Source organism: Pogona vitticeps, chromosome 1 (assembly GCF_051106095.1).
Source record: "Pogona vitticeps strain Pit_001003342236 chromosome 1, PviZW2.1, whole genome shotgun sequence".
Taxonomy (NCBI): Eukaryota; Metazoa; Chordata; class Lepidosauria; order Squamata; family Agamidae; genus Pogona; species Pogona vitticeps.
In genome coordinates, this window is record NC_135783.1 from 69412465 (window position 1) to 69426556 (window position 14092).

Sequence of the window (14092 nt, forward strand, 5' to 3'; positions counted from 1 at the left end):
GATTGAGGGGAATCCTGTGCTTAAAATTCTGAAAACTAATAATGAAACTAATGATGTAAGCTCCAAAAGGGGAGAGTAGGTACCACAGTCAACACTTAACACACAATTGTATTTTAAGGATTTGTTCTTCTAACCAAAGGCTTTCTAAATTGTTTATTTCTGCCCTTAGTTTGTCCTTCTGTCCCACATGGTGCAACATGCCATTTGGTGGCTCATGCCATGTACAAGGCAGCTGCACATAAAATGAGAGCTCTTGATTTCAAGCCTTTGAAATTCTTGACATCTCTGTGTGCCAAACGCACACAGGCAGAAACTCTAGGAAACACAAACTTCATTAGGTGTTCAGTGACAGCAACGCCTGATGTCAAACATGCCCAGGACCAGCACAATGCTGGCAGTGGGATGATGAGAGTCATCTTATTCATCTGAAAAGCACCAGCATGCAGAGAGCTTACATAGGTAAAAGGTAAAGGTTCCCCTTGACAAATGTCCAGTCATGTCTGACTTTAGGGCGCGGTGCTCATCTCCGTTTCCAAGCCGTAGAGCTAATGTTTGTCTGAAGACAATCTTCCGTGGTCATGTGGCCAGCGCGACTAGACCGAATGCCATTACCTTGTCACTGTGGTGGTACCTATTTATCATGTTTGCATGCTTTCAAACTGCTATGTTGCCGAGGAACTGGGACAAGCAACGGGACCTTACTCCGTTGCATGGATTCGATCTTAAGACTGCTGGTCTTCCAACCTTGCAGCACAGAGGCTTCTGCGGTTTAACCCTCAGTGCCACTACGTCCCTTAGCTTACATAGGCGCTGCCTAATTTTGAACAGGTGTAATAGCACCACTTCAAGGGCCTTATGCCTCTTACAGGAAGTACTGAATTCCACCATTCAGTACTTTTGTGAGATTTCCATCAAATTGTGAGTCCACCAGTAGGTCTGTGTGCTCCTGCAGACGAGCAACCACAGCATCTGAATGTGTGGGGTAACCCCTCTGGAAACATAACATACCGTAACTCTTGCTCCTCTACTTCTTTTACAGCTATGTACCTGCAGATATTTCCCTGCAGCCTAGAAAAGCTGCTCTTCCTTCCCACTGGATCTGCCAGCTTCTCCGCCACCGGCCCTTTTGGCAAAGGGTTTCTAACAAATGGTGCTCAAGGAAGTATGGTTTCTGAACTCTGAAAACTGCTAGGCTTAATTTCTGCATGTCAGGCTATAGTTCAAGAACAAAAGAGATGAGCAGCTTGTTTCCATAGTGTTGACAGTCACTGGATGATTAGGTGTTAACAGTTACCTTCTACAGAGCTTCTTTTGTGGTTCCCTCACCATGACAATTTTTGGCTCATAGTTCAATGTGCCATAAATGTTTCGAACTCAGTCCCTCAGGGTTTTATGTTTCTATTATTGTGCACGAAGGTCTGCACAATTCACAGTAGTATTTGTTTCTGAATGCACAACAGTCGTGTGCCAAAGAGCATTGTACAAAGCTACAATTCAGAGAATGAAAGACAGCCCACAGGATGCACACGAGGGTTGCAGTGACATCTTGTGGTAAAATTCCCAGGAGTTAACCCAGCAAAAGTTGTGATTTCGAAAGAAATTCTTTGGTGGAAAATTTATTTATTTATTTATTTATTTATTTATTTATTTATTTATTTATTTATTTATTTGATTTATATCCCGCCCATCTGATAAATCTATACCACTCTGAAAAGAAAAATGGGACAATGTTACGGGGAATACACATTCATTTAAACATCTAAGACCTGTTCACTCATTAAGGAGGTGTGTAGAGACCACATGCATGGAGGCCAGTAAACTAGGGAGAGGTTTCTCTATCCAAGCAGTCTCTCCACATGAACCCTAGCCCCAGATCTGGGAAGTTTCTGCTTATGTAGGAGCTACACAGATACAGTTGTCTCCCTTTCTTTAGCGAGTCATGTTTCTGTACTCAACAAAATGATGTGGGACAGGACCATTACACTCTCCTCAAAACCTGTCCTGTATCCACACTTCCTTAACCATTAACCAGGGCTCTCTTTTGACCCCTGCATCTGAAGCTTTGACCAGCAGTCTGTTTCAATATCGTCTGTGTTTCTGAGTCTGATCTGAGATGGTAGCATCTCATATCTGGAATTATTCTTTAAGGTTGCTACAACCGACAGAAAGAGTGTTGAAATTCTGTGACTCTCCCCCCCCCCCCATTTCCCCTTGCAGTTCCTTATGCGCTTCAGGAATTTGCTCCAGAAGACTGGCAGTTACCCCGGAATTAAAGGGGCCACATGTCAGGCTATAGGGGAGGAATGAATTAACAAACATTGCAAATTAGTAAAACCTCCCTTTACTGGTCTGGTGGACCCTCCTTTGTTTATTAACATAAACAGTTCTGTCAACTGGCAATCCAAGTTGATGATGATATGCCACATTATGGCAAGTCTGGCCCTCTGACAGTGGGTCTGGTGTGTTACAATATGGCAGCAAATTTACTTTGGGCTTGATCACACAGGCACTTGTCTCATTGTTTGGGGGGCTGCAGGGGCAGGAGAGTTTGCTCTTTTTCCCCTGAAATCAGATACCTGGTTGTTACAATGCACCAATCTGTGGTTCCCAGAGTGCCCCTACCCGCATCTATTTGAGCCTGTCAGGGACTTCTGGTTTTTTTGGTGCAGGCAGATGCACTCTAGTTTGGTCTGTCTCTAGGGCATATGATCACTGAGAAAATACAAAAAATCAAGGCTTGCAGCTGTCAAAGCTGCCAAGACTCCCATCACTATCAATTTCCAGAATTGTCAAGTGGCTTAATAAGTGAGCCACTTCAAGTTATTGGCAAATTGAACATCTGCAGAAGGGTAGGGGAAGTTAATTTTTTTATTTATCTTTTTTGTGAACTGCCAGTTGAAACTGCAACTGTGTTGTGTGCAGTGCCAAAGAATTTTTTTTAAAAAAAATCTTAAGTGATGCAGTGTATCAGTGATGATGTAGCAGAGGCAAAACATTAATAATTTCATTTCAACTGCTCCTCCAAAGAGGAGCAGAGAAAGTGTTCAATTGCCAATATCCTTAAGTGGCTCATTTAGTAAGCCAATGCATGAATCCAGAAATTGAGAGCACATAGATATTGATAAAATAGGGTTGCTTAAGGTCAATATGGCATTTGGATATCAGGATCACACCTGTGGCATACTGCTCCTCCCCGTACTCTCAGGTTACCCTATTTAGACTGCACCAGCCCACTTAAAAAGGGCCACTTTAGTTGTAGCCATTTTTACTACAATGGAAAGGTGAGACATTCTGGGATTTTCTGCCTTATATGTCTTAATAATTTGGCTAGCTTTGGATGTTATGCACTTTGACTTTGTGAGGTAGCAGTTACCAGCTCTATAACAACATTCTTTTTCTGTCTCAAGGGTCTTCATTTATCTCTATTCACTGTAATCTAAAAAGTTACCAAGGCACATTTGAAAAGACAAGATTCACCCAGTCTGCCTAAAACTCAGCAGGAGAAGGTTAACAATGGTTTGAGAACACTAGCAAAGTTCCAACTAAGAAGCAGAACAAATCAGGCAGGACTGGTTTACCTTGGCAACCACTGTGAAGAATGGAATTCCACAACATGTAGCAACTGTTGGCAGGGAGAATTGTTTCATAATGCCACCAAGTCTTTACTAAGTCTATTGGAACCCACTGTGGCTAAGATCCAACATGACCTCAGTGATTCTCAATCCAGACGGCTCATCAACAGCATCTAGAACCTACTCCTATAGCAGCCACCCTCGACCTGTGCCTGTCAGAAAGCGTTATCGAAAGTCCATGTTAACCAAAGAAAGGTGAGTAATGGTATCTGACCCTAAACCACCCTAGCCATGACCTACAATCCCAGCATGACTTGATTTGGCGTGGCTGGGTTTTTGTCCCTCTGCATGTTTGCTTTCTTTCTCTGCCCTACTGTTTAGTCTGGCTCTGTTTGTCAAGTATGTCCTTTGCATTCATATGAGCATTGAGTGTGTCCCTTGGTTACTGCACCAATTTCAGAGTTGTTGCATTTCTGCCTAAAGTTTCAATACTGAACAAGGGGAGATGCCAAGATCACACTATGGATATCACCATAGTCCTCTTGGTATCAAATTACATCAACTTTTAATTCTTATACTATCATGTGAGCCATGCATTTCCTCACCACCACTACTGCAGATGATAAGCAGGAGAAAGCAATAATTTGTTTTTGTGGCCTTACTTTCTCTTTTCATTCATTGTGTATACCTAACTAATGTGTCTTTTTAGGTATCATGAACATGCACAAAACTGACAGTCATTACAGATACATTACAGATAGACCATCAAACGCTGAAATCTATTAGTGTTCCAGAGACGTGAGGCAGGGAAACCTTCATGACTGAGCAATCGTTTACAATGTTCACATGTATATCTAGAAGATCAATGACAAAACAACGCCAGCTAATTTCCAAAATGCAGGTGATGAGAAAAGTTTCTGCTGTGACAATCACACATTTGGCCGTGAAAGCCTTCGCGAATACAAATCACACATTTTTCAGCACTTGAAAAATTTCATCTTCAAGAGATGGTGTATCTGTCATGTATGGTTCAACTCTGGAAAAAAATGATGCCTCTGTCATTTTTCTGTCACTGACAAGGCTATCTTTGAAAATCTATAAGTAGTGGTCACGCTGCCCTTTTCTTCCAATATCCTCTTTATTATTCCCATGGGTAATTGGGACAAGTTAATCTATTAATAATCTAAGTTATGGACAGTATAATCTATTTATTTTTAAGGAAACAACACTTGAGACACAGGACAACACTGTAGGTTTTTCAGGCTGTTTGGCCGTGTTCTTCTTCCTAACGTTTCACCAGTCTCTGTGGCCAGCATCAGAGGCCAGGAGTTCGAACTCTGTGTTCTGGTTCAGGGTGTGGGATAATTGAGAATTTGTAGTTGTGGGATCAGCTTTTTGTCATTTTCAGGAGACTGGATTATTATGATGATTGGGGTGTTTTTGTTATGGGTGTATTGTTGTGGTAAGGGGGAGATGATCTGTCACTGTGATTGATGGGTGTCGTTAGCTAGTCTTTTGTGTGCAGTGATCACTGGTCCTTGTGGCTGGGTAGAGTTTGTTGATCTTTTTGCAGGCTGTATTTTTCAGTGCTGGGAGCCAGATTTTGTTGAGTTTCTTCTTTTTTGTTGAAGTTTTGCTCATGTTTGTGGATTTCAATGGCTTGCCTGTGTAATCTAACATAATGATTGCTTGTGTTTGTGACAAACCCAGACCTACTGGGATCTGCCACACGTTAACTAAGCTGCCACCAACCATTCCCTTTAAGAAGTCACACAGACCAGGGATGGATTTTTAAACAAATAAAGAATAAGGTTTATTTAAAACAACACACAGGGAAAATAAATTGATCAGGTGAATAAGATATAGTAACGTGGCTTAGTTTCACTCATACATACACACAGTTTGGTTCACACAGAACCCTTAACTTGAAGCACAGACCCTGAACCTATCAGTTCTGGCTAACCAACAGACACCTGAACCTATCAGGTTGGTACTGACACACAGTAGTACCCTGTCTGACACACAGACTCCCACACCAGCTTCTTCTTCCCAGCTGCTGCTTCGTCACATCCCAACGTCTCCCCTTCTCCACACACGCATCACACATATATACAGTACAGCCCCTCCTCCTGATGTCCCGCCTTCCACTCCCCATAGGATGGAACTTTCCCTCCAAACCCATGACAGACAGGTAACATCAGTGCTGTATGTAACACCTCCCCTCTTTATAAGTTGTTTTGTAGGGGGAAAGCTAAGGTGCTTTTTCCCAAAAAACAACCTGGATAAAACACACAACAACAGTTATACATACCATATCATACTTACTTATACTTACATTCTAAGTTAACCATATCAATTAGGCATTTAAACATTTACCATATACATTACATCAATTTACCTTTATTCATACAAACCAAGTTCAAAAAACAGGTACATTTAACTTTTTGTCATCAATATATATATAGTCCATGTTTCTTTCGCCGTCTTCATTCTTCAGGTCTTCTTGACAAGGCGTCAGCAACACAGTTCACTGACCCTCTGACCACCTTCACTTCAAAGTCATAGTCCTGTAGGTTTAAAGCCCACCTCATAAGTTTGCTATTGTGGGTTTTCATTGTCTTTAACCATTGCAGTGGTGAATGGTCAGTGCACAGAATAAAATGTCTTCCCCAGATGTAAGGCTTGGCCTTCTGGATCGCGTAGACTAAGGCCAAACACTCCTTCTCCACGGTTGCCAAATGTCTCTCACCTTTTTGAAGTTTCCTACTCAGGTAGGACACTGGATGCTGGTCACCATTCTCATCCTCCTGGCACAGAACTGCTCCTACCCCGCTGTTAGACGCATCGGTGTAGATGATGAACTCCCGGTCGAAGTCTGGAGCCCGCAGCACTGGATAGTTGATGAGCGCCTGCTTCAACCTCTGGAACGCCTCCTCACAGTCGCTGGCCCACGGGATGCGGTCATCAGCCTTCTTCCTCGTCAGATCGGTCAGCGGAGCCGCAATCTCGCTAAACCTCGGGATGAACTTTCTGTAGTAGCCCACCAACCCAAGAAATGATTTGACTTTTTTCTTGGTGTTGGGTCTGGGCCAATCACGAACTGCTTCTATTTTGGCCTCTAGGGGTTTTATCACTCCTCCCCCTACCATGTGACCCAAGTATTTTATTTCTGGGCTACCCAGCTGCAGTTTGTTCTCTAGGCAGAGCCTAGGCCAAAGCACTTCCTCCCCTGGATTAAAGTGCCTCTCCCCGGCTTTCTGGTCATCCCAAACTTTCTTTCTGACCTTTTGAGCTTGCAGGGTCTCTGCTGCTAGCTCTAGGTTTCTCTTTAGGTCCTTCCTTAAAGAGTCTATATATGTCACAACACCTTGTGGGTCATCCTGGGTGATCTGCTCCCAATTTTGTTTGATCAAATCAAGGGGCCCTTTCACCCTTCTCCCAAATAAAAGTTCAAACGGACTGAACCCGGTACTGGCTTGTGGCACTGATCGATAAGCAAACAAAAGGGATTGCAGCTTCTGGTCCCAATTGTTTGGATTCTCTGCCAAGCAAGCCCTAATCATGCGCATTAGAGTCCCATTGAACTTCTCAGTTAACCCCTTACTTTCAGGATGATAGGCAGTTGTTTCCTTGTGCTTAATTCCACAGATTTGCCATAAGCGTTTCATGAGCTTTGACGTGAACGATGCGCCCAAATCTGTGATTATTTCTGAGGCAAATCCCATCCTGGACATATACCCCACCAAGGCATCTGCCACTGTGTTAGTTTCAATGTTAGTCAAGGGTATGGCTTCAGGGTACCTCGTGGCATGGTCCACAATGGTGAGAATGAACCTGTTCCCCCTCTTTGTGGCCTTGGGCAAAGGTCCCACAATATCCACCCCTATGCATTTGAACGGAGTGTCAATCACAGGCAAAGGGCACAACTTTGCTTTGGTCCTGTCGCGGCTATTCCTCTGCCTTTGACACACATCACATTGTTTACAGAACTCCCTGATCTGCTTCCCTATGTCAGGCCAGTAAAAATTCTGTGTGATTCTCTGCTGTGTTTTGTTCACCCCTAAGTGTGCAGCAAACATGTCAGAGTGCCCCCTTTGTAAGATCATGGGGCGATACTTTTCAGGTACCACCAGCTGACTTCTGATCCCATCTCCCCCTTTTGAGATATTCCTCAGGGTCTCTCTATACAAAATCCCCTTCTTCTCCAGAAATCTCACTGGGGTTTCAGGTGTTAGCTGGGCGTCAGTCACCTGTTCAAAACACTTTTGGAGAGTGGCGTCTGCCTTTTGCTCCTGTCCAAATCTGCTGTCTGTGGTTAAGGTTTCCACCACAGCTTCTGAACTCCCCTCTGCTTCCGTCTCGGGCTCATCATTACCCCCCTGAACTGTCCCCGTGGTGGCTTGTGAACGTGTAATCACTAGCACCCTTTTCACATGTTCAGCCAGGTCATTTCCCACGAGCACGGCTGCTGGCAGAGTCGATGAAATCGCTAGCCGCCAAACTCCCCTCCAGCCTTGAAAGTTGACAGGTACCTCCGCGACTGGCAGTGAGATTATCTGCCCCTCAATCCCTGCCACCTTCATGCTTTCATTTGGGATTACATATTCCCTAGGAATAATATCTGGATGGCACAGGGTCACCTGAGAACAAGTGTCCCGCAGCCCCCGATACTGACGGTCAAGTATTCCTACGTCCACCCCTGCTGTCTCAAACAACTGGGAATCTGTCCTCACCAACAGGCAGCGCCTGACCTCTACAAGAGGACCATTTTCCTCAGCCTGATCAGCAGATGTAGCTGTTCCAGATTGAGTCGCCATGGCAACAGGCTCCCTCAGTGACAATGAGCCTTGCTCTTTCTGGACACAGAACACAGCTTTTGGCTTGGTTCCACTCGACTCCTGAGGCACCATTCCTTTTAGCTGCTTTAATTTCTCACACTCTGAGATTAGATGGCCCTTTCCCTGACAGAAATAACATTTTCTGGTGTATTTTGATTCTCTCTCATCTTGTTTTGGTTTTCCCTCCAAAATCTGAGGTCTTGGTTTCATTTCTGAGGGCTTCCCTGCACCATGGGCCCCTCCCCCTTGCTGGCTTTTCCCTTTTATTCTCAAATCCAGCTCCTTTTGCTTGGCCTCAAACTCAGCCCTGATCTGTAAAATTTCTTCCTCAGCCCTAGCTTTTATCTCTTTTACTTTTTCTTCAGTCTCATCTCTGATTTCTTTTAATTTAATGTCTTTTTGCTGAGTATATTTTTCAAGATCTTGCTCACTTTGTCTGACCTGAGCCTCATACTTTTCTCTTTCCGAAATTTCTTCAACTGATAAATTGTTATTTTTCTTATTTAGGAATGTTAATTTTAATTGTGCCATTCTAATTCTGTGTTCCAGTTCCATCTCTTTCATCCTCATGGCCATTCCCCTTTTCTTGGCATCTGCCTCTGCCTGACTGATTTCAGCTCTTTCTTTTCCTCTTATTTTAAGCTGTTCAATCTGTTCCTCCTTCTCTAGTTCTTTCATTCTGAATTCATGCAGTTGGGCTATGAGCAATTTTCTGAGTTCAGGGTTCTGTTCTCCCGTGCTGTCACCTTGCACTGAGCCAAATTCATCCTCAGAACCTTGGTCTACCTGGGGGTCTTTCACTTCACCCATTTCTGCCATCTGGCTTCGAGTCAAGGGCATAATCCCCCCCCAGCACAGGCTGCTTTAAAAAGTCAAGCCTCAAAATAAAACGACCACTTTTTTTTTCTTTTGCCTCAGAACCAGCTTTCCCTATAGATTGCTGCTGTCCTTCAGCACTACTTGCAACAGTTGCGAACTAGAGTCTACCCCCCTCTGCTGGGCCTCTCAGCAGGCAGGCTAAATCACTGTTACTATACAGTTTTGCCTCAGCTTTTTTCCCGCCAAAAACAGGCTGCCTCAGAGCACCCTAATCTAGTCTCCCCAGTTGGCACGTTCTTCTACTAGCGCACCTCCCCGTGAGGTACACCTAGAAGATTACCTACGCGCCTCAGATTGTCCCTGACTAGACCCCCCTTGCTCTGGGCACACTTGCCAAGGCTTTGCTGGACCGCTGGACAACTGGACCAGTCGTATCCCACACGCTGGACACCAATCAATGTGACAAACCCAGACCTACTGGGATCTGCCACACGTTAACTAAGCTGCCACCAACCATTCCCTTTAAGAAGTCACACAGACCAGGGATGGATTTTTAAACAAATAAAGAATAAGGTTTATTTAAAACAACACACAGGGAAAATAAATTGATCAGGTGAATAAGATATAGTAACGTGGCTTAGTTTCACTCATACATACACACAGTTTGGTTCACACAGAACCCTTAACTTGAAGCACAGACCCTGAACCTATCAGTTCTGGCTAACCAACAGACACCTGAACCTATCAGGTTGGTACTGACACACAGTAGTACCCTGTCTGACACACAGACTCCCACACCAGCTTCTTCTTCCCAGCTGCTGCTTCGTCACATCCCAGCGTCTCCCCTTCTCCACACACGCATCACACATATATACAGTACAGCCCCTCCTCCTGATGTCCCGCCTTCCACTCCCCATAGGATGGAACTTTCCCTCCAAACCCATGACAGACAGGTAACATCAGTGCTGTATGTAACAGTGTTGTCCAGTACTTCTGTCTTTTGAAATAGGATTTCATGTCCGGCATGTTCAGCTACTGCCGATTTTTCCGGTTGTTTTAGCCTTTGAGAATACAAATGAAAATAATTGAAACAAAAAACATCCCATTAACAGTGTAAACTAGTTGTCTCAAAGTATGTATCTTATTCTGTACAGCAGCCTTGTCTCTCTGAAGCTCAGCTTCTGGTTAGACAGCCAATGGATAAATCAATACGAATCAGAAAATTGCAGTCTACCAAAGGCTCTCTGATAACAGCTTATATATAGATATAGATATAGATATAGATATAGATATAGATATAGATATAGATAGATAGATAGATAGATAGATAGATAGATAGATAGATAGATAGATAGATAGATAGATAGATAGATAGATAGATAGATAGATATAGATATAGATATAGATATAGATATAGATCACCTTGCTATACAATATTACCATCTGTTGGCATTTGTTGGGAAAGTTACCCTGAAGTGTTACAGTGTTTCTAGATATCTGGAGATCTTGATGAAGAAAGGATGGATTTCAAAGCAAAACAGTCCTCATGAGCTCATTAAAATAGGCCATTCTCCACATAGCCCTCACAACAGTTTTCACTTTCCCAGTTAATGAGGTAGAAAATACTGCAACACTTAAGATGCTGATTTTTTTAAAAAAGACTAAGGAAGTAATCCTTTGCAGATTTCGCACAAATGAGAATAGATGAGTTTACAAGGTTTTTGTGTGTGTGTTGCATTTTGGAACCCTTTTGGTAAACAAACTGTAGAAGAGGCTTTTGTTCAAAACAACCCTGTCATTATTACTCTATTGCTTCATAACCAGTCAGGCTGTACACATAAAAAGAAATTAAGCCACTTATAATTGACATCTAATATACAGTAAATACATATGTATAAATAATCAAAAGATTATAAAATAATAAAATATCAAAATAATAAAATAAGTATTTTCAGATAGGTATCAAATCGTAAAATTAAATTATAGAGAGATTGTGAAGCAGGGAATGAGTTCGGTCTTTCCATGGCTTGTTTAATTAATGTAGTAGTCCTATAGGATATATAGCAGTCTGTACCAGCTAGCAGAAATGGAACTGTCCATAAAAGGAAGCTGTTCTTGATTGCAGTTGTTAAGGGTTTGAAATATTGATCCCTTAAATCTGCTTACAAATGACATTCTGTAAGAAAATGTCATCCATTTTAGAGCATCCTACTGCTTCTACCATGTTGGTCCATTTAACATCCCAGAATCACTTTCAACTGCAACGAGTTCAATCTGCATTAAGTCAGCAGTTGTATTATTAAAAGACTATCCAATATTGACTTCCCAGATTCCCATGGCATCTGTTGTTAGCTGGTAGTCCAACGGGATATTCAAAGGCTTCTTTTTGCCTTTTGGAAAAGTGGCCCCATATTTGTTCCTCATTCAATTGCATGAGCCGAGACATTTGCTAACTAAATGCAAAAGGCCTACATGAGTGACTGACCACACAACTGGCTATGTGAGTAACTTTTAGATGAGTGGTAAGGGAACAGGGGTAAATTACCCCAAATGGAGTAAAAATGAAAATCCTGGGGGTACAGTGGGGTCTTGACTTGAGAACTTAATCCGTATTGGAAGGCGGTTCTCAAGTCAAAAAGTTCTCAGGTCAAATCTGCATTTCCCATAGGAATGCATTGAAAACCATTTGATCCGTATCTGCTCTTTTCCGTCCATAGAAACTAATGGGAAGCTGCTATTCCGCCTTCGACCACTAGAGGGGGATATTTTGTTTCTTTTTTTTTTCCTTAGGTCAAGAAAGGTTCAGGGAAAGCAGGGAAAATACAGTCCACGCAGTACCAGGCAGTCTGAAGACTGTCTCCCAATCCACTCTCTAAACGCTGGGAGGAGTGAGGAAGCAGACAGGCACCCTTTTCACTGGCCAACAGTTAACTGAAAGTTCAAATTTTGCACTTTCCCTGCCTCCCACATGGGTTTTTTCCAGTTCTTAACTCAAATCTAAGTATGTAAGTCAAGTCAATATTTTCTTATGAGAGTGGTTCTTAAGTCAAAATGTTCTTAACTCAAGCCGTTCTTAAGTCAAGACCCCACTGTAATGAGGATGCGACCCTAACCCCCTTCTCTCCTCCTCCTCTGCTCGGAGGGGGGTCCCCGGCTGCCCTATTGCCCCCTTCCTGCCCCCTTCTCTGGCCCAGCTGCAACCGAGCCACAGTGGATGATGGCCGGTGACGGACCCTGGCCGGCGGCATACGGCCGCTGAGGCACCGGCGGGACTGGCCATGGCAGAGGATGAGGCCGGGGCGAGCGGCCAGAGCGCCCCAGCCAGGAGGAGCCCCTCCTTCTAGTGTCCAGAGAGGTGGATCGCGGGCGCAGCCATGACGGTGGCCCAGGCCAGGCTCAGCCTCCCGGTGCCGGGATGACGACGACACTCCATGCCTCATTCCCGGAGGAGCCTATCGAGCGGCAGCAGTGCTCGGCCGGCTGCGTGGCTTCCTTCGGCGACACCTCCACGCTGGCCAGCCAGGCCTGGCAGAACCTCTCACCCTACATGTGGCAGCTGTCGCAGTGCTTCAATGGCGAGGCCCGACGCAGCCACCCGGCAAGCAGCCGCAGGAGCCAGTGCCAGTGCAGGAGGCAGCACCTGGCAGGCGAGCCACCTGCTGCTCTTCGATGGCCGCCCAGGAGCTGCCTGCCGGCGGAGAAAGAGAGCCACCCCTGCAGGGCCAAGGACTGAGCGCACCCCCGCCAGGTGGAGGAGGAGGCGGCCCGGCTGCAGGCAGCAAGGCTTCAGCGGCGGCGCTCGACTGGCCATGTGTGACTGAGACGCACATGACCAAGATCCTTCCTTTTAAATCAAGGGGGTAATGTCGGCATATATACATTTTTAGGGGGTAAAAGGTAAAAAAGTTCCCTGACCCCTGTTTTAGATTGTTATGCATGGTGGCTCTGACTGAGTCTTTAGTACTACTTGTGTTTACTATCTCTCAGAGTCGTATTTGTTCCTTTTTAGTGTTTGCAAATTTATTGTTTTAGTTTCAATATTGTATTTTAATGATGTAAGCTGCTTTGGGTCTTTTTAAAGAAGAAAGATGGTGTGAAATGTTTTAAATAAATAAATAACAATTGTATTTTGCAAAAAGACCACATTTTAATGAAAAATGCAAATTTTAGTTAATGTGAAATATATTTTTTAAAATTCTGATTAATGCTTCATTTTTTGAGGGCTGAAGGAACATGTGCACGCGCAACCCCACCCACACGGACGCCCGCCCATACCTACACCCCATGCGCACATGGGCTGAACGGAACAGGCCAGATAAAATTCCAAGGCACGCTGCATGCGGCCCGCGGGCTATAGTTTGGAGATCCCTGATCTAGATCCCAACCATGCTTAGCAAAGTTTGCTTAGCATTGTTGCAGTGGTCAGTTTTCGAAGTGCAGGCTCATCACAAGTCTCCACAGCCACACCCCCAATGAGAGTCTTAAATGCAGACAGCTCTGTTGATCAATGTCAATAAACCAGTTTACCATTTTTTGTTTCTACCAAGGGCAGTTGTTTTATAAAAGTCATGGTCATAACTGCCCATTCTGGATCTAACTACTTCCAAATACTTTGTATTACAGCAGGGACAGCTCATCATAGTATATTGTTCTCACCTCCACCACACATGGTTATCATGAGGATTACAGCTAAATTTAGAAGGAACAAAGGAGCCTGAGCAATGTGGAGATTATGTCATCATCTCTGCTAATTAAACTATCTTGCACTTCAGCTCTGTGGGCCCTGATGCTCAGTATGCAGAACATCCCAGCTCTATCTTTGCCACTTCCAACTAAACCAAGGACCAGGGAAATAGCCTTCTA

At 44.0% G+C, this 14092-nt stretch overlaps 1 protein-coding gene and 1 long non-coding RNA gene across 2 annotated transcripts in view; one reads left to right on the forward strand and one right to left on the reverse strand.

Moving 5' to 3' along the window:
* The first annotated feature begins 1621 nt into the window (after positions 1-1621).
* The window catches only part of RSPH3 (radial spoke head 3), a 46922-nt gene continuing 34451 nt past the window's right edge, over positions 1622-14092 (forward strand). Inside the window, exon 1 of the mRNA XM_020809422.3 lies at positions 1622-3827. Within this exon, the coding sequence (XP_020665081.3) occupies positions 3703-3827 (125 nt within the window). The 5' untranslated portion in view covers positions 1622-3702. The remainder of the gene's footprint in view (positions 3828-14092) is intronic.
* LOC144585917 (uncharacterized) overlaps positions 10207-14092 on the reverse strand; it is a 33770-nt gene continuing 29884 nt past the window's right edge. The window contains exon 4 of the long non-coding RNA XR_013540542.1: positions 10207-10290. This is a non-coding gene — a long non-coding RNA (uncharacterized LOC144585917). The remainder of the gene's footprint in view (positions 10291-14092) is intronic.